General features: G+C 50.1%; 2 protein-coding genes across 3 annotated transcripts in view; both read left to right on the forward strand.

Moving 5' to 3' along the window:
* CREBBP (CREB binding protein) overlaps nt 1–3,742 on the forward strand; it is a 130,518-nt gene extending 126,776 nt beyond the window's left edge. Inside the window, exon 30 of one of the 2 annotated variants that reach the window (XM_065893566.1) lies at nt 448–2,601. In XM_065893566.1, coding sequence (XP_065749638.1) covers nt 448–2,601 — 2,154 coding nt within the window. Of the gene's footprint in view, nt 1–447 lie in introns of both variants that reach the window. The other variant, XM_065893565.1, reaches the window with a different exon arrangement.
* Nucleotides 3,743–13,848: 10,106 nt separating this feature from the next.
* Nucleotides 13,849–22,105, forward strand: part of TRAP1 (TNF receptor associated protein 1) — a 44,311-nt gene continuing 36,054 nt past the window's right edge. Inside the window, exon 1 of the mRNA XM_065891863.1 lies at nt 13,849–13,942. Within this exon, the coding sequence (XP_065747935.1) occupies nt 13,867–13,942 (76 nt within the window). The 5' untranslated portion in view covers nt 13,849–13,866. The remainder of the gene's footprint in view (nt 13,943–22,105) is intronic.

Genomic DNA, 22,105 nt, shown 5'->3' on the forward strand with positions numbered 1-22,105 from the left:
CAAATCTAGTGCTTTGTGGTCTCCGTCTCCAGGTGCAGCTTTTAGAAACCTGGGGAGGGGGCATTATGTTGCCATGGTGCAAGCCCAGGGCCTTCCTCCTGGTTAAGGCCTCTCAGCCCCAGTGCCCGCCACCGGCTGCCCAGCAGAGCTCTGGGGATGCACCAAGGGCACCCGCAGCAGCCCCAGAGCGTAGGGGCCCCAGCCTCAGGGTGCTCACGAAGCCACACACGCTGCGAGCTAGCAGGTTGGGAGAAAGCAGAGGGGCCCCCAGAAGAGGGCAAGTAGGTGGACCGGTGTCTCTGGAATTTCTGGGCTGTGGAGTGTTCCCGGGAGTGAAGGTTCTGGGGAGCAGACATGTTTGGCATCTGTGAGCCTCGTGGGGATGGGGGGGAGCTGGTGGTCAGGGCCGCGTGCTGATGCTGGCTTGTCCCTTGTCCTCACCCGCAGGACTATGACCTCTGCATCAACTGCTACAACACGAAGAGCCACACCCACAAGATGGTGAAGTGGGGGCTGGGCCTGGACGACGAGGGCAGCAGCCAGGGTGAGCCACAGTCCAAGAGCCCCCAGGAGTCACGGCGCCTGAGCATTCAGCGCTGCATCCAGTCCCTGGTGCACGCCTGTCAGTGCCGCAACGCCAACTGCTCACTGCCGTCCTGCCAGAAGATGAAGCGGGTGGTGCAGCACACCAAGGGTTGCAAGCGCAAGACCAACGGCGGCTGCCCAGTGTGCAAGCAGCTCATTGCCCTCTGCTGCTACCACGCCAAACACTGCCAAGAAAACAAGTGCCCCGTGCCCTTCTGCCTCAACATCAAACACAAGCTCCGCCAGCAGCAGATCCAGCACCGCCTGCAGCAGGCCCAGCTCATGCGCCGGCGGATGGCCACCATGAACACCCGCAACGTGCCTCAGCAGAGCCTACCTTCCCCTACCTCAGCACCACCCGGGACCCCCACACAGCAGCCCAGCACGCCCCAGACGCCACAGCCCCCCGCCCAGCCGCAGCCCTCGCCCGTGAACATGTCACCAGCCGGCTTCCCCAGTGTGGCCCGGACTCAGCCCCCCACAACGGTGTCCACCGGGAAGCCCACCAACCAGGTGCCAGCCCCACCGCCCCCCGCCCAGCCCCCACCCGCGGCAGTGGAGGCGGCCCGGCAGATCGAGCGGGAGGCCCAGCAGCAGCAGCACCTGTACCGGGTGAACATCAACAACGGCATGCCCCCAGGGCGCACGGGCATGGTGACCCCAGTGAGCCAGATGGCCCCCGTGGGCCTGAATGTGCCCCGACCCAACCAGGTCAGCGGGCCTGTCGTGCCCAACCTGCCACCTGGGCAGTGGCAGCAGGCGCCCATCCCCCAGCAGCAGCCGATGCCAGGCATGCCGAGACCCGTGATGTCCATGCAGGCCCAGCCGGCCGTGGCCGGGCCACGGATGCCCAGCGTGCAACCGCCCCGGAGCATCTCGCCCGGCGCCCTGCAGGACCTGCTTCGGACCCTGAAGTCCCCCAGCTCCCCACAGCAGCAGCAGCAGGTGCTCAACATCCTCAAGTCCAATCCTCAGCTGATGGCAGCTTTCATTAAACAACGCACGGCCAAGTACGTGGCCAGTCAGCCCGGCCTGCAGCCCCAACCTGGCCTGCAGCCCCAGCCCGGCCTGCAGCCCCAGCCCGGCCTGCACCAGCAGCCCAGCCTGCAGAACCTGAATGCCATGCAAGCCGGCGGGCCACGGCCCGGTGTGCCTCCTCAGCAGCCGGCGATGGGCGGCCTGAACCCCCAGGGCCAGGCCCTGAACATCATGAACCCGGGGCACAACCCCAGCATGGCAAGTATGAACCCACAGTACAGAGAGATGCTGCGAAGGCAGCTCCTGCAGCAGCAGCAGCAGCAGCAACAGCAGCAACAGCAGCAGCAGCAGCAGCAGCAGGGCAGTGCCGGCATGGCCGGGGGCATGGCGGGGCACGGCCAGTTCCAGCAGCCTCAGGGACCCGGAGGCTACCCCGCAGCCATGCAGCAGCAGCGGATGCAGCAGCACCTCCCCATCCAGGGCAGCTCCATGGGCCAGATGGCAGCCCAGATGGGACAGCTCAGCCAGATGGGGCAGCCTGGGCTGGGCTCAGACAGCGCGCCCAACATCCAGCAGGCCCTGCAACAGCGGATTTTGCAGCAGCAGCAGATGAAGCAGCAGATCGGGTCCCCGGGCCAGCCGAACCCCATGAGCCCCCAGCAGCACATGCTCTCAGGACAGCCGCAGGCCTCGCACCTCCCCGGCCAGCAGATGGCCACATCCCTCAGTAGCCAGGTGCGGTCTCCGGCCCCTGTCCAGTCTCCACGGCCCCAGTCCCAGCCTCCACATTCCAGCCCGTCGCCACGGATACAGCCCCAGCCTTCACCACACCACGTCTCGCCCCAGACTGGTTCCCCCCACCCAGGACTCGCAGTCACCATGGCCAGCTCCATAGATCAGGGACACTTGGGGAACCCCGAACAGAGTGCAATGCTCCCCCAACTGAACACCCCCAACAGGAGTGCGTTGTCCAATGAGCTGTCCCTGGTCGGCGACACCACGGGAGACACCCTAGAAAAGTTTGTGGAGGGTTTGTAGCATTGTGAGAGCATCACTTGTTTTTTTTTCCCTTTCATGTTCTTGGACCTTTTGTACTGAAATCCAGGCATCTGGGCTCTTTTTATTCCTAGATGGAACTGCTACTTCCAAGCCGTGGAAGGGTAGATTGCTGTTTAAAGAAACAATACAAAGAATATATTTTTTTGTTAAAAACCAGTTGATTTAAATATCTGGTCTCTCTCTCTCTTTTTTTTTTTTTCGTTTTTTGTTTTTTGTTTTGGGGGGAGGGGGGTTTTGTTTGGATTCTTTTTGTCGTCATTGCTGGTGACTCATGCCTTTTTTTAACGGGAAAAACAAGTTCATTATATTCATATTTTTTATTTGTATTTTCAAGACTTTAAACATTTATGTTTAAAAGTGAGAAGAAAAATAATATTCAGAAACTGATTCCTGAAATAATGCAAGCTTATAATGTATCCCGATAACTTTCTGACGTTGCGGGAAGATTTTTTCTATAGTGAACTCTGTGGGCGTCTCCAAGTATTACCCCTGGATGATAGGAATTGGCTCCTGAGCGCACACACGTACACACCCACACACACATCTATCTATACATACTGGCTTAAGCCAAACTCTTGTCTTGCAGATGTAGAAATTGTTGCTTTGTTTCTCTGATAAAACTGGTTTTAGACAAAAAATAGGGATGATCACTCTCTTAGACCATGCTAATGTTAATAGAGAAGAAGCATTCTTTTCTTTCTTCTATGTGAAACTTGAAATGAGGAAAAGCAATTCTAGTGTAAATCATGCAAGCGCTATAATTACTATAAATAAGAAAATTCAAGAAGATTCAATCACTGTATAGAATGGTAAAGTACCAACTCATTTCTTATATCATATTGTTAAATAAACTGTGTGCAACAGACAAAAAGGGTGGTCCTTGAATTCATGTACATGGTGTTAACACTTCGTGTTCCAGCTCTTTTGTTATGAAAATGCTGTTTTCAACATTGTATTTGGACTATGCATGTGTTTTTTTCCCCCATTGTATATAAAGTACCGCTTAAAATTGATATAAATTACTGAAGTTTTTAACATGTATTCTGTTCTTTAAGATCCCTGTAAGAATGTTTAAGGTTTTTATTTATTTATATATATTTTTGGAGTCTGTTCTTTGTAAGACATGATTCTGATTGTTTGCTCACAGAGGAGAGGTGGGGGCCGCGGTCCTGGTGGCCGGGGGCGGGGGGTGGGGGTGGCAGCTGGGCTCAGCCAAGGCCTGGAGGGCCCTCCTTTGCTGCTCATGGAAGAACCTCACCCAGAGCCGGGGACACAAGTGGCCCTGAAACAGCACTTTGTCGCCTGTCCACACTCCCCGTCTTAGCCACCCCCACCCCATCCCCGCTCCTACATGCCAATCCCAGAATTGATGCAAAGGGTGTTCCGGGGGCTAGAGGGGGTTCCTGGCCTGCCCCCAAATCCTGGTTCAGTGAGGGAGGATGCCGCCACGGCCTCTGACGCTGGGCTGGGCAGATGCAGCTCCAGCCCTGCCTTCTCCAACTTCTAGAAACAGTGAGGTGCTGCCCTGGGGGCCGCTGGGGGAACGATGTGGAACACTGGCCACCAGCCCTGCTGGGGTGAGAAGAGGCCTCCAGCTTCGAGCAACACCTGCACTCGGCCACCTGGTCCACCCCTCCTCTCTGAGTCCAATTCCAGGGGCCCTTAACTGAGGGGGTGACACCCGAGGTCCTGAATGCTATAACAATGACATCTATGAGGAAGACCACCGCCAGGAGAGCTGACATTCATTCTTTGGTCTGTGCACCCCCTCCCAGGGCACAGGCAAGTGGAGTCCTGTTTCATTCCCCTGTCCCCCAACCAAGGGTGGTCTCAACCGACGGGTTGTGATGTCGGGCTTAGAAATCACAGCCCAAATAGCTTTCCTTTTGGCTCTGTATTCACAGAAATCTTTTCAAAACACTTGAACTGGGAATTTAAATTTGAGGAAACTCTCTAAGAAATTAGTTGTAACACAGGGCTTCGAATCTTGTTCTAATGTTGTAGATTTAGCCAGGTAAGACTAAGACCACCATCTCACCACCAACCAACCCCCATCCCTACCCATCCCCAAAGGGAAGCAGGGTCAGGCCCTCCGTGGCCACATGCCATCCTCACTTAACGTGCTCAAGTCCTATGTCCGTGACCCTCTTCCCGGTCGCCTTCTGCACTGATGGGAAAGCCCTGGACTGAGTCTGTTCAGACAAGAAGTGTGAGCTGTCTGGGGCCTGGAGAAGCAGCTCCAGGCCCACACTTCGGATGTGCAGCCCTTTTAACCTGGCCAATGGGGAGTCTCTTTCAGGTCATCCCAGAATCCAAAACTGCCAACCTCATCCTCTTGGAGTCCCCATGCAGTCTTGTTGCCAAAGGATGTGGCCAAGGGTGTGGGCTGGATGCTAACCTGGCACTTGACGTAAGGAAGTTTCTGTGAGAGCTGGAAAGCCCCGATGCGGGGTCTCACATGCTGTCTACTTAGGAAGAGAAAAAAGTCCTATATTTGTGATCAAAAAGAGGAAACTTCTGGGCCTTCCCTCGTGGTGCAGTGGTTGAGAATCCACCTGCCAATGCAGGGGACACGGGTTCTAGCCCTGGTCTCAGAAGATCCTACATGCCGCAGAGCAGCTAAGCCCGTGTGCCACAACTACTGAGCCCACGTGCTACAACTACTGAAGCCCACACACCTAGAGCCTGTGCTCCACAACAAGAGAAGCCACCACAATGAGAAGCCCACACACTGCAACAAAGAGTAGCCCCCACTCGCCACAACTAGAGAAAGCCTGTGTGCAGCAACGAAGACCCAATGCAGCCAAAAATAAATAAAATTTAAATATTTTTTTAAAAATTAAAAAAAAAAGAATCCGACTGCCAACGCAGGGGACACAGTTTCAAGCCCTGGTCCGGGAAGATCCCACATGCTGCGGGGCAGCTAAGCCCAGGTGCCACAACTACTGAGCCTGCGCTCTAGAGCCCGCGAGCCACAACTACTGAGCCCACGTGCCTAGAGCCCATGCTCCACAACAAAAAGAAGCCACCACAGTGAGAAGCCTGCATACCACAACGAAGAGTAGCTCCTGCTCACCACAGCTAGAGAAAGCCCACGTGCAGCAACGAAGACCCAACGCAGCCAAAAATAAATAAATAAACTTATTAAAAAAAAAAAAAAAGAGGGAACTTCTGCCATGAATAAAGTTGCCTGAAATTCTGGGGGACAAAAAAGAGGAAACTTGAAATGTGCTGGTGTTTATAATAAAAGCTGGTAAAACTGCTTGGATTCAAAGATGGTTCCAGTTGGCTAACAACCCGTAGAATTAGCTTAGCAGCCAGTCATAAGATAAAGGGGTTCAGCTGATTTTGTCTAGTGCACGTGTTTGATTATGTTTTTGAGAATTCAGTGTGTTAAAAACAGGAGTCGGGGCTTCCCTGGTGGCACAGTGGTTGAGAGTCCACCTGCCGATGCAGGGGACACGGGTTCGTGCCCCGGTCCGGGAAGATCCCACATGCCGCGGAGCGGCTGTGCCCGTGAGCCATGGCCGCTGAGCCTGCGCGTCCAGAGTCTGTACTCTGCAACGGGAGAGGCCACAACAGTGAGAGGCCCGCGTGCTGCAAAAAAAAAAAAAACGAACAAACAAAAAACAAAAAAACAGGAGTTGGCTGCAATGGCTGCGTAACACGAGGTGAAGAGGTTTCTAAGATCTCAGGCTGAAGACATGCAACTTTTGATTGCTGTAAAGTGGAACCAAAAGATTTCATTTGAGCCAAAATGTGCTTTTAGAACTGCATGAGAAAATAAGCTACTCTGAAAAAGGAAAGGAGCTGAATATGGGTGGCAGACAGGGAGAAGCCAGGAAGTCCTTGACACAAGGCCAGTGCTGGGAAGTAGACACTGGTGGTGCCACCTCAGCAGGTGGATGGTGCAGGAGCGTGTGGGGCTGGGGCCAGTGTCCACCTGGGATCATAAAGCCACACGGCACCTTCCCAGGGCATCCCGTGTTCACTGCAAAATCAAGAGCAGGGAAACGGGTCAGTCATGCGATACTAACATAAATGAATGTAGCACCCAGGCTGACAATGACAAGGCTGAGGGACCCTGATGAGGAGCTGAGGATGCAAATGGTGCTTCCAACGAGCTCGTGCCTCTCCATAGAGGATGGACTCAGATCCACTGACTGTGATATGACTTAAGTTACTTCACTAAACTGAAAGATTCAAAGGGCGTTGACAGCTTAGAACACCTTAGGAAGTGGTATAAAAGTCAGGGGGTCAGGAAGAGACCTTGGAGTGAGAGACCAGGTCATAGCAAGTATGGGCCGGAGGTGCCTGTGAGGTGGGGTCAGTGACGGCACCAGGGCCTTGGCCGTGGCTGTGAGCGAGCTCTTCTGCCTTCCTGGCCTCGTGAAAGGTAGTGATACCAGGTAACAAGTGCTGTTTAAACGCGTGTCCACCCCTCTGCCCAGCCATGAGGTGGGAGAACAGAGGGACCGACTTACCTGAATTCATGAGCACCAAGGGCTGACATGGGCTGCTGGCCCCAACCACACTCTCCCCTTTCGTTCGAGAGGAGCTTTTCCTCCAGCCCTGAAAACCCTCCCACACGCCTGCCTCCCCTCCTATTCCACAGGTTCCTCTTGAGCCCACTTTGAGGTACCCTGGCAAAGCAGGGGTGTTGCAGTACATTGTAGCCCCTTGAACACGGCAGACAGTGGTATGTGGTAACCAGGTCCTCACAAAGGACTGTGTGGGCCTGAGCTTGCCTGTGTCTGGTGCCCACTGGCTCACTTCGGCGTCAGAGAAGAAATGTTGACAGTGTTGGTCAACTGTAGTGGCCACAGCTCCCAGTTTAGATGACCCTAACCCACCTCCCACCCAACTCCTAGAGAGCGCTTAGTGATGGAAATGGGGTTTATCATCTGATCATGGGTCCCACGGCTCTGGGCCAGCAACAAGAAATCCTCTTATTAACGTTTTTCTTTTTTTGGCCACACTGCATGGCTGGTGGGATCTTAGTTCCCCCAACCAGGGATTGAACCCCGGGCCCTCAGCAGTGACAGCACAGATTTCTAACCACTGGACTGCCAGGGAATTCACTAATTTTTTTAAAATGACATATAGGCATAACAATGATATGGATCCAATAACTGATCCTCAAGGGAGGTGGTGATGTTTAGGGAATGTTGCAAGTGAGGGTGAGGACCCTGCATCCACAAGTCCCTCAGGAAAATGTCCAGAAAGGACACCCTTGGAAAGGATGGCAAGGGGTGTGCCGGGGTCCCTGTTCCTGGACCCTTCCTTGTCCTCTCTGAGCCCACCCTGGGCCCCTAACATCTTGGCACAGGGTCGAGGCCCGCAGAAGAGGGAGGGTTGCTTCCTGTGCTGCTGCATGGGGAGGGGTGTCTACTGACAGAGGGAGAGCCTTGGGGACCAAATGCTGGCATCGCAGCTGTGCTCCCAAAGTCAGATGTAGAGAGGACCAGGGAAGCAAGGGGTCCCAGGGGCCATGCAGGAGGCACTCAGAGCTAACAGGAGCTCAGCAGCCAGAATTGGGGTCACCAGTGAGAGCAAGGCCTCCGCAGGCAAGAGCACAGGGGACCCTCGGGTTCCCCACCCTCCGGACACTTAAGTTCTCAGCTGTGGTTTCCTGGGTGAGGAGCAGGGGTCCTCGTGTGGGAAGAGGGCATTGAGTGTCCGAAGTGGCAGGAAAGACGTGAGTGGCACCAAGCTGAGGCCCCTTTCCTTCTGGAACGAGCAGCTTCAGGTCTCCTGATGCACACCTGCTGCTTCCAGCTGATGTTCGGAGAAGCACGGAGCCTGTCCCCTCAGCAAGTGTTTATCGATCAGCTCCTGGGCGGTGACATGCAGCCCTGGGAGAACTCAATCAACAGAGGCACGTCCTGGAGGAAGGTGCTGGGGCTCAAAGCCGGGGCACTGTGCCCTGTTGGTGCGGGAAACAAAGCATCTCTTCGTCAGGCCGAGGATCGAGGATCGCAGGCTGCTCCACGGTTCAGGAAGCACACGATCCTCCACCGCCATGTGTCCTCAGGACTGTGCTTCCTTCTCAAGCTTAACGTGCATGCGGATTGATTAGCTGGGATCTTGCCAACATCCTGATTCTGTAGAACTGAGGCCAGTGCGGGTGAGGGCAGGGGTGATGTGCCGAGATTCCATGTTTCTAACAAGCTCCCAGGCGAGGCTGCTGCTGCTGGCCCTCATCTGCTTTGAGTAGCCAGGCTGCATGGGACCAAGAGCAGACCATCTTGACTGGAAAACTGCCTCAGTCTTAATGTTCATGATAAAACATGGGTGTGGGGAGAGGGGGTTTGGGCAAGTGGTTCTCGCCTGGGGTCCCCTAGACAGGACAGGAGTCCAGGCAGAACCGAGGCTGTGGGCAGCCCCAGTGGGCTGAAAGCCCTGAGTTACCTGGAAAGGGCATCCCCACCGTTTTGTCTGATGCAGGGAGGCATCCTGGCTGTGAAGTGCATTTGTAAAAAAAGTGCGGATTGTGAAGCAAACAAAGAAGCAGGAGGGGCGCCTTGCCCCCCAGCCAGTTTCCAGGCCATGTGATCACACTGCGGCCTGTTCTTTGGCTCCTGGGGAGTGAGTGCCAGGGTCAGTCTGTCCCTCCTGTTTCCTGAACTGCAGGCACAGCACTCACCATCCAGACGAGCCCCAGTGGGGCTGATGGACAACAACCTCCTTCGCCCTGTGCCTGCGCCAAGAGAGGCTGCCCTAGGAGTCAGGGAAAATGGCCAATGGTCTGCATCTCCACCTGTCCTCTGATCCCCCGTTGGACCAGAGAATCCTGACTGAGGGAACCCTCTTCACACCTGAGGAGATGCAGTCTCTGCGAGGAGAATTTTGCAAAAGCTGCTCACCTACCGGGTGGGGCCTGATACCAGGTGTTGCTCAGGACACCATCTGGGCAGGGCTCTGTCTGGAGTAGAGGCCCAGGGTGCCCAGGCAAAGGGCCAGTCCTTCAGGGAGGCAGGGCCTTGTCAGCACAGAGCAGGCATTGAAGGAGGGAACCCTGCAGCCACCAGGAAGCCATGCCAAGCAGGGAAAGAGGCCTCCCAGCAGGCAAAGCCTCCCACACAGCCACTCCGTTTCCTCCAAGCGTCGCATGAGAATGGCAGCTCTAGGAAGTACAGGGCCATCAGCTTGGCCCAGGCACACGCGTGCACGTGCATGCCAGCACGCATAGAACAGAGCTGCCTTTCACCCTGTGGAGTCTCTCGGACAAACTCATTCTCGTCTTTCTCGTAAGCAATAGACGCGGTAGACTTGAGGTTTGGTGGACATTTTTTATTCCTAAAATGATGTCATCCACAAGCTGGGAAAAAATTGTGATCTCAGCTCTTTGCCAGGACAGAATGCACCTTTGAACACATGCCCTCAGGGCTAGTTCGCCCAGTGGTATCTCCCAACGGAAGTTTCCAGGAAGAAATGCAAGAGTGGAGGTTGCTGCCTTCCCCAGAGCCAGTCACTCAGAGGAGGCCCCACCAGAGATACTTCGTGGTTGTCCAGATTCAACTGTCTTAGGTTCATCACGCTGGACAGGGAGACTGGGAGCCCACCAGGATGGCCCCTCCTGTAGGGGCACAGGCAGTGTTCACGGTGGAAGGGCCCCATAGGACAGGGGATTGCCAAGGGCCACCCACCTAGTGGGTGGCCACGGAGCCCCATAGAGCGGGCTGGACTGACTGCTGATGCTGTAGGGGAAGAAAAAGGAGACCTCGGGTCCATTCACCCCTCAAAGTTGTGGGGGTTTGTGGAATCAGCCTGTGACATTCCCAGTGTCCTTGATGGTAAAATTAAAAGTGGCCACTGGCAAAGTAGAATGAGCCCTTTGGAGAAAAAGCCTCAGAGTCATCCAGTGAAATTAGAAATGTCCTAGTGAGTTCCAGGCCAGGTCCTGCTAAGTGGCTGCACCTGCCTCCATGAAGGACCACAGGTCTTGCTTCTGGCGGAATCCCACCATCAGCATGTGTGCCAGTGGGGGTCAAATGGAGCCGTGCTGCCTTGGGCGGGTCTCTCAAGTTGGGAGGATTGACCTTTGTCAAACATACTGAGATAGCTGTCAAGCGATTCAGCAAAATACTAGGTTTCTGAGTTCCAATCCATGCTGAGTTGGCATGAAAGTACTGCAAATGATGAAAAGGACTTTAAGGAATGCACAAAGCCCTGTGCAGGTACCACCAGGCCATTAGTGCTCTCTAAATTTGAACGTTTTGATGCCTCAGAAACCCAGGGAGAGGTACTGTTTCTGAGGCTTCGGTCAGAGGCCTCCAAGCTGCAGCTGCCCTTGTCCCAGACAGGGCTGTACAGGTCTGTGCCTGCTGGAGGAAATCCTTGCCCCTAAGGCCCGAACACTAAGACAATTATAGAATAGCTTTCAGACTACACCCGGGGTCTGCAGGACTGTCTGGGAGTTCCTCTCCTCACCTCCCACTCCCATATTCTAGCTTCAAAAAAGAATCTGCCTTATAAAAGGATCCATGAAATTGAGAAAAAAATTTCATCATCACTGGGACCTTTCCGGGCCAAGAAGTAACCGACAGCCATGAGCCTTTCCTCCTCTGGGAACTCCCAGGATGTTGCCTGATGAAGGGAGAAGCTTGCCCAGAAGTTGGTGCTTTGAACAAAGAAATGAAGAAAAAGGGAGGCAGTCAAATTAGATTTTTCTTTGCAGTAGGCATTTTTTTTTAATTGTGGTAAAATATACACAAAATTTCAATCTTTCCTTTTTTAGGGGCCTGCGTTAGGTCTTCATTGTTGTACATGGGCTTTCTGGCTTTCTCTAGTTGCGGCGAGCGGCGGCTGTACTTCACTGCGGTGCGCGGGCTTCTCATTGTGGTGGCTTCTCTTGTTGTGGAGCACAGGTTCTAGGCGCACAGGCTCAGTAGTTGTGGCTCGCAGGCTCAGTAGTTGTGGCGCACAGGCTTAGTTGCTCCGCGGCATGTGGGATCTTCCCGGGCCAGGGATCTAACCCGTGTCCCCTGCATTGGCAGGTGGATTCTTTACCACTGTGCCACCAGGGAAGTTCCTCAATCATTTTTAAGGGTATCAAATACATTCATACTGTTGTACAGCCATCACCATCATCCTCTCCAGAACTCTATTCATTTTGCAAAACCGAAACTCTGTCCCCATTAAATACTAACTTCTTGGTCCCCCTCCCTCAGCCCCTGGCACCTACCATGCTACTTTCTGTCTCTATGAATTTGACTACTCTAACTACCTGATGTCAGTGGAATCATACACTGTCTTTTTGTGACTGGCTTATTTTACTTAGCACGATGTCCTCAAGGTTCATCCACGTTGTAGCATGTGTCAGAATTTCCTTCCTTTCTAAGTCTGAATAATATTCCATTGCATGTATATACCATGTTTTGTTTATCCATTCATCCATCAATGGACACTTGGGTTGCTTCTACCTTCTGGCTATTGTGAATAATGCAGCAGGCATTTTTCATGGCTGTTAGCTTACCCCCAGGGGAAGGCAGTGACTTCTGCAAAAGGAATGGGCAGCTTCATAGTGGCCACAGTGGTGGCTGGGAGATCCAGGGGGTCTCCCCCTCCCTTCCCCTCCTCTGTTTCTCTCTCTGCTCTCCCCAAGCAACTCCCTGCCAGTCTCGATTAATTCAACTCAAGTACTCTATTCATTCTTTCCCTTCTTCCATTTTCCTTGTCTGCATAGGCCTGAAATCTTCTCATGACCCCCTCAAGATTCGCTTGGATCCCTGGGCACTTTAAAAAGCCACAGTTCCTTGGGCTACCAGGGGACCCAATATCACAAAGATCTGTGGCTGAGGTTATGTCTCTGAAGGCCACAGACTGAGAGAGGACAGAAGGGTCCTAGTAGCCCCCACCCACCGCCATCCTTCACTGAAGCCTAGGTTTCCCTCCTCCCTTTGCCAAATACTACTTCCTCTTCCTGTAATAAGAGGGCTCCCCAGGCTAGATCTATTGCCCCATAGACCAATGTGTCAGCTCTTACAAAAGAGATGATTTCTTTAGTGGAGTGAACAACACATGAAATGTGAGGCTGAGACCCCTCAATTCAGCGGTATCCTGGAAACACTATACCTGGGACTAGCTCATGTGTCTGGAGTATCGTGAAGGAGGGAGTGATGTGGGGTAAGGTTATGCAGGGTTTGGAGGCCGAGGCAGAAGGGGTTTGGAATTATGTGCTGGGTTACCACTGGAGGACCCTGACTGAGGAGTGTGTATGATCAGCTGCTGTGCAGAGAATGGGGAGCCAGTTAGGAGGCTGATGGAGTCTTCCAGGTGAGAGAACTCCTGCTCTTCCATCCAAATCTGCCCACCTCTTTTACATTACTTAAGCCTGGAACTTGGGGATCATCCATACCACTTTCAACCTGCACGTGTTCCCTGTCACACCCCCTCCCGTGGCCCCAGCTATGTCCAGGTCCCACTGGGGGACACTCTCCTGGCTCCTGTTCTTAGCAGATCCTGTCACAATCTCGAGTAACCCATTTGCGTGCAATTATTTGATCGTGGCAGCAAGTCTTCAGTGTGCCTCATAATCATCTTGGGGGCTGCCTGAGCCTCACTTCAGGCGGTGCTGGAGAATCTGCATTTTACGTGGTTTGGAACTCTGTGAGAAAGGAAGTTGATAGTCCGAATCTCCAACCAGACTCTTACCTCCAGGAAGGCGAGAGAATTGGAATGATGAATAAGCCCAGTCTTGCTGGTGGGAGTTGGCTCCCAAGTTTTGGTGTAGACAAGTCAAGCCTGAAATTCTCCCTTTTACTCTTTTCAGCTATTTGTTTTGTCTTGGTTTGGAGAGACTGACTTCCATTGGTCTGGACCGTTGGCCCGAGACTTATATAAAGACCCTGGAGATGTTAACTGCTTCTGCCCCGGCGCCGCCTTTTCACACGCTGCTAGGTGGATGTTAACATCTGCCCCATTTCTGGGATGCACAAACCGAGGGCCAGCTGGCGGCGGACAAGTGCCCTGGCGGCTCACCGCACACGGCCGTCGCCCTTGACAACGCGGCACAAGGTCACGGAGGTCCCGCCCCCAGGTCCGGCTGCCCCCGCGCGGCCAGACCGCGCCCGGACCGCGCCCAAGCCCGAGCCACAGAGGGCCCCGCCCACCCGCCGGCGCAGGCAGCGGGCCGGGCAGCCGGGCGCGCGCTGTGACGTCACTACGCCGCGCCCGAAGAAGGCCCCGCCCCGGCCTCGCCCCCGGCACGCTTGGCTTCTGTGGGCGCCCAGGAGGACACACATGGCTCGCGAGCTGCGGACGCTGCTGCTGTGGGGCTGCCGCCTGCGGGCCCCGGCGCTGGCGGTCGCCCGGGGAGGTGAGGGCGGCCGGGCAAGACGGGTGGAAAGCGAGTGGGGACGGGCACGCGCGGAGCCTTCGGGGTCCCGAGCCCCTTTTCTACGTGGGAGGCGCGGTGACGGCTCTTCCGTGCTCGGCTTGGGAGATTTTTGTGAGGTTTACGCGTCCAACGCGCCGCGAGCGGCGAACGCTGAGCCCTCGGTGCGTTCTGGTGTCACCTGGCTCGGCCCCGCGCCAGGCTGCCGGGTATCCCCGGAGGTGACGGGGTTGAGCCCGGGCCCGCGTGACTGCAGCAGAGGCTTCTCTCCAACGAGCTCCTCGGGCCGGGTTGAGGCGGAGGGGTCGCGGGCTCCTCGTTCCTGGAGCCGAAGGCACTTTCGGGAAGTTGAAATCGAAGGGCGCGTGTGCGCTGGGAAGGGGCTTCACCAGGGTGATTACTTAAGTCCCTTAGTTGTGTTTTTTTTCTCCCCCCCAAGTTGATTTATACACGAATAACGCATAAGCCGCTTGGTCACTCGTTCATTCGACACACACCTGAGTGCCCACTCGGCCCGGCGCGCGGCAGCAAACCAGAGAACCGGCACGCTGGGCTCTCGTGCAGCCGGTGGACCCTGGGTTGTTGCCCGCCGTATCCCTAGGGCCTGGAATTGGTAGGTAGGTGCTCAAATCAGTGTTGGAAAAAAAAAAGAATGACCGCAGTCTCTGCTCTCACTCCGCACTCGGAAGTAACCACGGGTGAACGTCTTGGCGTTGCTTCCAGGCTGTGTACACTTAGTTACACACATATAAATACACAGTCTATTTTTACGTAAAAAGGCCTAAACCGTATATACATTGTGCTACAGATTTTTTTTTTAAGCTCCAGAATGGCTTACATATGTTTTCCTGTCAGTATGCACGGGTTTACAGCTTTACAATGGACGCATAGTAGTATTCTGTGTTACGACGTATCATCATTTACTTAACATTGCCCTATTAGCAGACGTAATAAAGGTTATTTCCAGATTTTTGGGGGGGAGGGGTCATTACAGTGCTGTATAGAATGGGGGAGTATTTAATCTTTGTGTCCATGTGTGGCATTTCTTTAGAATTACAGAATTAGAGTTTTAGAATTGATGGTTCAGAGCCTGTGCGTATTTGAAATGTTAGCTGATATTGCCAAATTGCTGTACAAAAAGGCTTTATCAACTTATATTCTCATTAGCAGGGAATGAGACCAGTGAGAATGTTTTCATTTGTTTAATGGCCATTTGTATATCTTCTGTGAATTTCCTCTTCATGTCTTTTATGGCTTTTTCTGTTACTTGAGTTTTAAATTTTGGTGTAGTCTCTTTTTAAACAATGATTTTTAAAAATATCATGCATTAGCAGATAAGACAACTGTAGGTTTTATTACCGTTTCTTGTATTCAACATCTTCCTTCCTTTTGGGATTTATTTCCTGTTTTAGCAGAGTATATATATACCCTTGTGTTTGTTTTGCAGAAAAAGTCAATGGGTTGTAAATTTTCTAAGCCCCACCGTGTTTAAAAAGATTTTTATTTTGACCTCATACTTGTAAAGTAGTTTGGCTGGGTGTTGCATTCCAGGTCAAAATAATTTTCCTTCAAAGATTGATATTGCTATATTGTCTTCCAGCAACTTCGTTAAAGGTGAGCAGTCATATCAGTTTGATTCTTGTGTTTTTTTGTAGCCAACTTGTTTTTTTCCCTGCTCTCTGCAGGTTAAGATTCTTTTCCCACGTTCTGAGATGTTCTAACCATGTGTGTTTGTAATTCATTCTTTGTACCATTCTTATTTTCACGGTTGGCATTGCAAGAACGAGAGCATGAGGCAGCTACAGTAGGACTGTTTGGTGCTTAAGTTAACATCTTATGACTCTTCTGTTCTCTATAAGCTGGAGCCTTTGCTGGAATTTTCTGCCTTGGGGAGTTGTAAGGGGTGGGCAGTCTGCTCCAAGCACCAGAAAGTTCACAAGAGTGAGCTTTCTCTGTTGTAGGGCTAAATCATTGCAGGTTTGTGTCATCCTCCAAAACGAGCCCCACCTGAACCCTGTCAACTGCAAACACCCATTTAGTACTTATTATTTTGTTGATTTATTTTGCTTCCTCCCTCTGCTCTCACTGTGGGGCCCATACTATTTGATTTCTGCCCTTCCACCTCTTGTGCTGCAACCTTCACAAGAATTCAGGCAAATTTCTGGTGTTCTTGGGCTGTTTTGGGGGATGCAAGGAGTAGCACTTGCTGGTCAGATTTCACTCTCGCAGTAAAGCAGCTGTGGGTGTTGCTAATTTAACATGAGGACAAAGGTTTCAATGGTTAACTGCTTAGACCCTGAATGGTTCCGTCTATGTAAACCATGGTCCTGGGGCTTAGGGCTAGCACCAGAGAAGCATGTGGACAGAGGAGGGATGTGGGGCCAGCTGTCCAGGAGGCAATGGGACACTTGGTTAGGATGAGAGGCCTGAGTTATCTGTGCTGTCTGCAAAAGATCAACCCAAATGTAATAGGTTAGTAAAGACCTTATTAGTTACTGGCTGAGTAATTGATCAGAACTAAGACAAAAGAAAGATCCCCAGGTGTTTTGCTCCCCTCTGGCATGCAGCTTCAAGGGAGGGAGGGAAAACAGCTGATGAGTAAACACTGAAGGAAAATGACAGTTCTCACTCCCAGATGTCAAATACCAGGTTGTAACAGGACGAAGGAGACTATTACAGAGGCCAGTGGTGGTGTTTGCTTGTCTGTCTCAAACCAAAGTACTGACTCAGGATCAATGAAAATGTATCCACTTCACTCTCAAGTGAGATACTTTAAGTTGCCAGAGGATTTTCTTGGTTTGGGTTCTTGGTGCCTTCATTGCAGCAACTAGAATTTTTCTTAAATACTATTCACTCAGCCTTGATACAGAACACTACCCTTTTTTTACTAGGAAACTGCTGTTTGCTTCGTCCACACGGAGACTTACCTATAGTTCCGTAGCTTTTAGTAAAGGTAGATTCCAGGATATTTCTGGAATGGCTGGTTATTTCTGCTAAAGCCACTAGGAATTACAAATGATGAAAGTTGTAGCTTGGAGAACCAATGTCTACTTGGGGGCATTATTTCCATCTGCTTTTTGATGCCCGAAGTATAGGTAAATTGAATACAGGTGTAGCTGAGTCATGGATGTAACTAATTTTGAAAGAATGGCTGTTATTTAGCAGCTGTATAATCAAGAAATGTGATTAGAATATTAGAAATTAATTTTGAGATAGACAAAATGAATGCCATATTTTAGAAGAAAAATCTATATAGCAATACCGTTAAGAACAAAATAGAAGGGTACAAGTCTTCTTACAGGACCGGGACAGTGAGGGAACCGATGTGTGCTGTGAAGGAGGAGTGAGCAAAGCACTGAAGTTCACACATACCGATATTCCAGCGTTTTTAGGAAATGGAGTGCCTGGAGGGATTTCCCATGAAACTTACTTGCAAAGTAGTAAAACATTTCATTTCAACCATTATGATTAGAAGTTTTTCTAAAAGGCTTAATCATCAGATGAAACATGACAGAACCCTTCTTTGATTTTTTTCAGGGTCATTATGAATGTTAACTTATGGTCTTCTGTTGTAATACACAGGCCTCTGCAGGACCACTAGGATGTGACGGCTCCTTTGTCTATAAAATGTCCCAAACTGAAACTACATCCTGAGTATTTCTGTGTTTTTAGTCTCTATTACTCTCATTTTAACTTACCAGGCCTCTGACGCCAGGTTCCCTCCTCCTCTCTGTTTTCAGTTGAGGGTTGGGAAACTGGATCATAAAACTTGTTAGCAACTTTTTTTAAAGGAGAGGAGAATTCTGGATGGGGACAGAATATTCTTGTTTAACTGAAGCTCTGCATGTGGATTTTGTGTCCTGTATTTTGACTCTTCAGAGATGCCCCTCCCTTTTGGTTTTGCTGTGTTTCTCTGTATTCAGGGAGTTGATGTTTCTTGATAGAGTGTCAGTATTGCTTAGTAGAGAACGATTAAAACAAGCTGTGAAGGCACTTCCCAGGTGGCACACTGATTAAGAATCCACCTACCAATGCAGGGCACACAAGTTCGAGCCGTGGTCTGGGAAGATCCCACATGCTGTGGAGCAACTAAGCCCATGTACCACAACTACTGAGCCTGCGAGCCGCAACTACTGAAACCCACGTGCCTAGAGCCCTTGCTCTGCAACAAGAGAAGCCACTGCAATGAGAAGCCCACGCACCGCAACGAAGAGTAGCCCTCGCTCGCCACAACTAGAGAAAGCCCTTGTGCAGCTACAAAGACCAAACAGCCAAAAGTAAATAAATTAAAAAAAAAAAAAAAACAAAACAGGCTGTGAAACACAGTAAGGTTTAAGAAATAGTGAAAATGTTCAGGAATTCCAGAGGAACGCATGTAGAAAATTTTGAGGGAATACAGATCTTTTTTTTTTTTTTAATATTTATTTATTTGGCTGAGCCTGGTCTTCTTTGCGGCATGTGGGATCTTTAGTTGTGGCATGCGAACTCTTACTTGTGGCATGTGGCATCTAGTTCCCTGACCAGGGATCAAACCCAGGCCCCCTGCATTGGGAGTGCAGAGTCTTAGCCACTGGACCACCAGGGAAGTCCCCAAATCTTTATTTGATATATAAATAGAAAGTGAAGAACTTTCTGTCTAGAATATTGATATACTTAAATCTTACTTCAAATGATTACAGAACTTAAGAAACAAAATGTTTGGAGAAATTTCAGATGCGAATAGCTAACCTGTGGTATCTGATGAAATTTGAGAGATAATGAAACCATCCGAGTTGACTTATACTGAAAAGCAGAGAATTTCATGCTTACAAGCATAATACTATGGTAACATAGTTGGAGGTGTTCTGGAAAGAAAGCTAGAGGCTACATTCCAAAGGATGACGGTTTTTCCAGTATTGTATTTTCCCTTTTGGGGAGAGGCTTAATTCTCCTTTTCATTGATCTGAAAGTACCTTTACAGAATTTTAAACTTTATAAGTAAACTTATTAAAAATTTTACTTTTTATAGAACCTGAAGCTTTAACTTAGAAATGTTTAGGTTGATATTAGATGAGTGAATTTCAAGCATTTTTTGTCATGTACTCCGGTAAGAAATGCATTCACATTGTGACCTGCTATACAAGTATGCATATACTGTACAAATATGTGTACATACTTAGCTGAAAGAGTTTTGTAAATACTTGCATGTATTATGCTATGTGTTGGTTGTTTTTTTAAATATTTATTTATTTGGTTGCACCAGGTCTTAGTTGCGGCAGGTGGGCTTCTTAGTTGCGGCTCACGGGCTCCTTAGTTTTGACATGTGAACTCTTAGTTGCAGTATGCATGTGGGATCTAGTTCCCTGACCAGGGATTGAATCCTGGCCCTCTGCATTGGGAGCACGGAGTCTTAACCACTGCGCCACCAGGGAAGTCCCATGCTATGCATTCTTTTACTTTCCGTTTCATTAAAAAAAAAAAAAAATTCTGACTTAGCTCACTGAATTGCTTAGTTCACTGAATTGCTTTCATAATCAACAATCTTGACCTGCATTCTGAGAAACACTGTGTCCTGTGGCTGTACCTTCTGAGAAAATGACCATGTGTTTATCAAGGGCCTGCTCCAACTCTAGGGTGATCGTGGGAAAAATAAAGACATGAGACGGTCAAGGCCACTGGAGCTCCATAGTGTGGCAGCAGCAGTTCCTGCTGTGGGATGAGACGGACAGGAGTCCTGGCCCTCTGTGGCTCTGATGTGGAGTGGAGTTGATGCAGACAAGTACGTGCTGTATGGATGTCATGTGAAGAAACCAGAGCAGGAAGAGGATCGCAGTAGAAGTGGGGCGGTCAGGGGAGGCCTCACGTGCAGGGTGGCGTTTAAGCAAAGCCTGGAAGGAGGTGAAGGTGTCCAAGGCAGGACATTTCAAGCAGAGGGAGTGGTAGGTGCCAGGGTCCTGAGGCAGGAATGGGCTGGCATATTGGAGGGACTGTAAGGAGGTGGGGGCCGCGCTGGGGACGCTCTTGAGTGGAGTCGGGTTAGAGTTGCGCTGCTTTCCTCTACGTGTGACTTCAAGGGGAGATGTGGGCAGCTGGTGATAAGATGGGGAGTTAGAGTTAAAGCTAACTTCATAGGAGTTTCCTGAGAAAAATTATTTCTACATTTTTATTAGTGAGAAGGTAGTGGTGTTTTCCCGAACAGACTGGTACAGTGAAAAAAACTTCTACCCTGTCTCAGCTCACTGCCCAGTGGCTCCAGAAAAAGCCTCTGCAGCGACGGGTGTCCACACCGTCCTTCCCTTGGGAATGAAGAAGGGCTACCCCGGTCACGGGCTGTGCGCAGTCTGCCCCTCACACTTTGCACATGCTGTATCTAGACACCCAGAGCCCTGGAGCCACAGTGTGGTGCCCCTTCCTTCACTTAACCTTCTCCTGAGGGACCTTTAGGTTGTTTGTAGGCTTCGTTCTTTTTAAAATCACAGGCAGTGCCACCAACAGTTTTTTACACCTTCACCAGTGCTAGCGTAACTATTTTATAAATGTTTGTCAGTCTGACAGTGAAAATGCTATCTTGTTTTAAAATGCAATTCTTTAGCTATGAATGTGGTAATGCATCTTTTTCTGTGATTCAAAGCCATTGATGTTTCTCTTTTTTGTGAAGTGCCATTTTCCTCTTGCACTGTTGGTCTTTTTCTTGTACATCTGTGAGTGATCTTGCTGTATTAAGGAAACTAGCCTTCTGCCACATGTTTCAGACTTTTTTTTCTCTAGTGTGTTTGCCCGTTGGCTTTCGTTTTTTTAAGTGTGGTTATTGCTCATTGTTTTATTTTTTAAAAAATAAATTTATTTTATTTTTGGCTGCATTGGGTCTTCATTGCTGCGCGTGGGCTTTCTCTAGTTGCAGTAAGCGAGGGCTACTCTTCGTTGCGGTGTGTAGGCTTGTCATTGTGGTGGCTTCTCTTGTTGCGGAGCACGGGCTCTAGGCGTGCAGGCTTCAGTAGCTGTGACTCGCGGGCTCTAGAGCGCAGGCTCAGTAGTGGCTCACAGGCTTAGTTGCTCCGTGGCATGTGGGATCTTCCCGGACCAGGGATCGAACCCATGTTCCCTGCATTGGCAGGCAGATTCTTAACCACTGCGCCACCAGGGAAGTCCTCTTGTTTTTATTTTTATTTTTTTTACCTCTTTGTTTTGTTTTGTTTGGCTGTGCCCTGTGACATGTGGGATCTTTTTGTTTTGTTTTTTTTTGGCTGTGCCCTGTGACATGCGGGATCTTAGTTCCCCGGCCAGGGATCGAACCTGTGCCCCCTGCAGTGGAAACATGGAGTCTTAACCACTGGACCACCAGAGAAGTCCCTCATTGTCTTTATTTATTCATTAAATTTTTTTAATTTTAATTTTTTATTGAGATATAATTGGCATATAACATTATAATAGTTTTAGCTGGGCAACATAATGATTCAATATTTGTATATATTGCAAAATGATCACCACAATAAGTTTAGTTAACATCCATCACATCTCATAGTTACAATTTTTTTTGATGTTTAAGGGTCTACTTTATTGACTTTAATTTTTATGTGGTCCATAAATTTATGGTTCTTGGGCTATGGTGTCTTGTTTGGGCAGAGTTCCCTTTTAAGTCATTAAGGGAAAAGATCTCAAGTGATCAATGTTATTAGACGTTAGGTAGGGAAATGCACATCAAAACCATGATGAGATAGCACTTCACACCCACTGGGGTGGCTATAATAAAAAAAACACAGGCAATAACAAACATCTGTGACGATGTGGAGAAACCTTCACCCACTGCTGGCAGGAATATAAAATGGTACAGCACTTTGGAAAACAGTCTGGCAGTTCCTCAAATGGTACAGACTTTGATATAGACAAATGGCATAGACTTACCATTTGACCCAGCAATTCCACTCTTAGGTTTATGCCCAAGAGAATTTAAAACACAGAAACTTGTACAGCAATGTTTATAGCAGCATTATTCGTAATATTAGCCAAAAAGCAGAAACAACCCAATTGTCCATCAACTGATAAGTGGATAAACATCATGTGGCCTATCCATATAATTGATGTTATTCAGCCATAACAAGGAATGAGGTACGTTATGTGCTACAATGTGGATGAACCTTGAAAACATTACGTTAAGTGAAAGAAGCC

The sequence above is a fragment of the Phocoena phocoena genome, chromosome 15 (genome assembly GCF_963924675.1).
Source record: "Phocoena phocoena chromosome 15, mPhoPho1.1, whole genome shotgun sequence".
Lineage (NCBI taxonomy): Eukaryota > Metazoa > Chordata > Mammalia > Artiodactyla > Phocoenidae > Phocoena > Phocoena phocoena.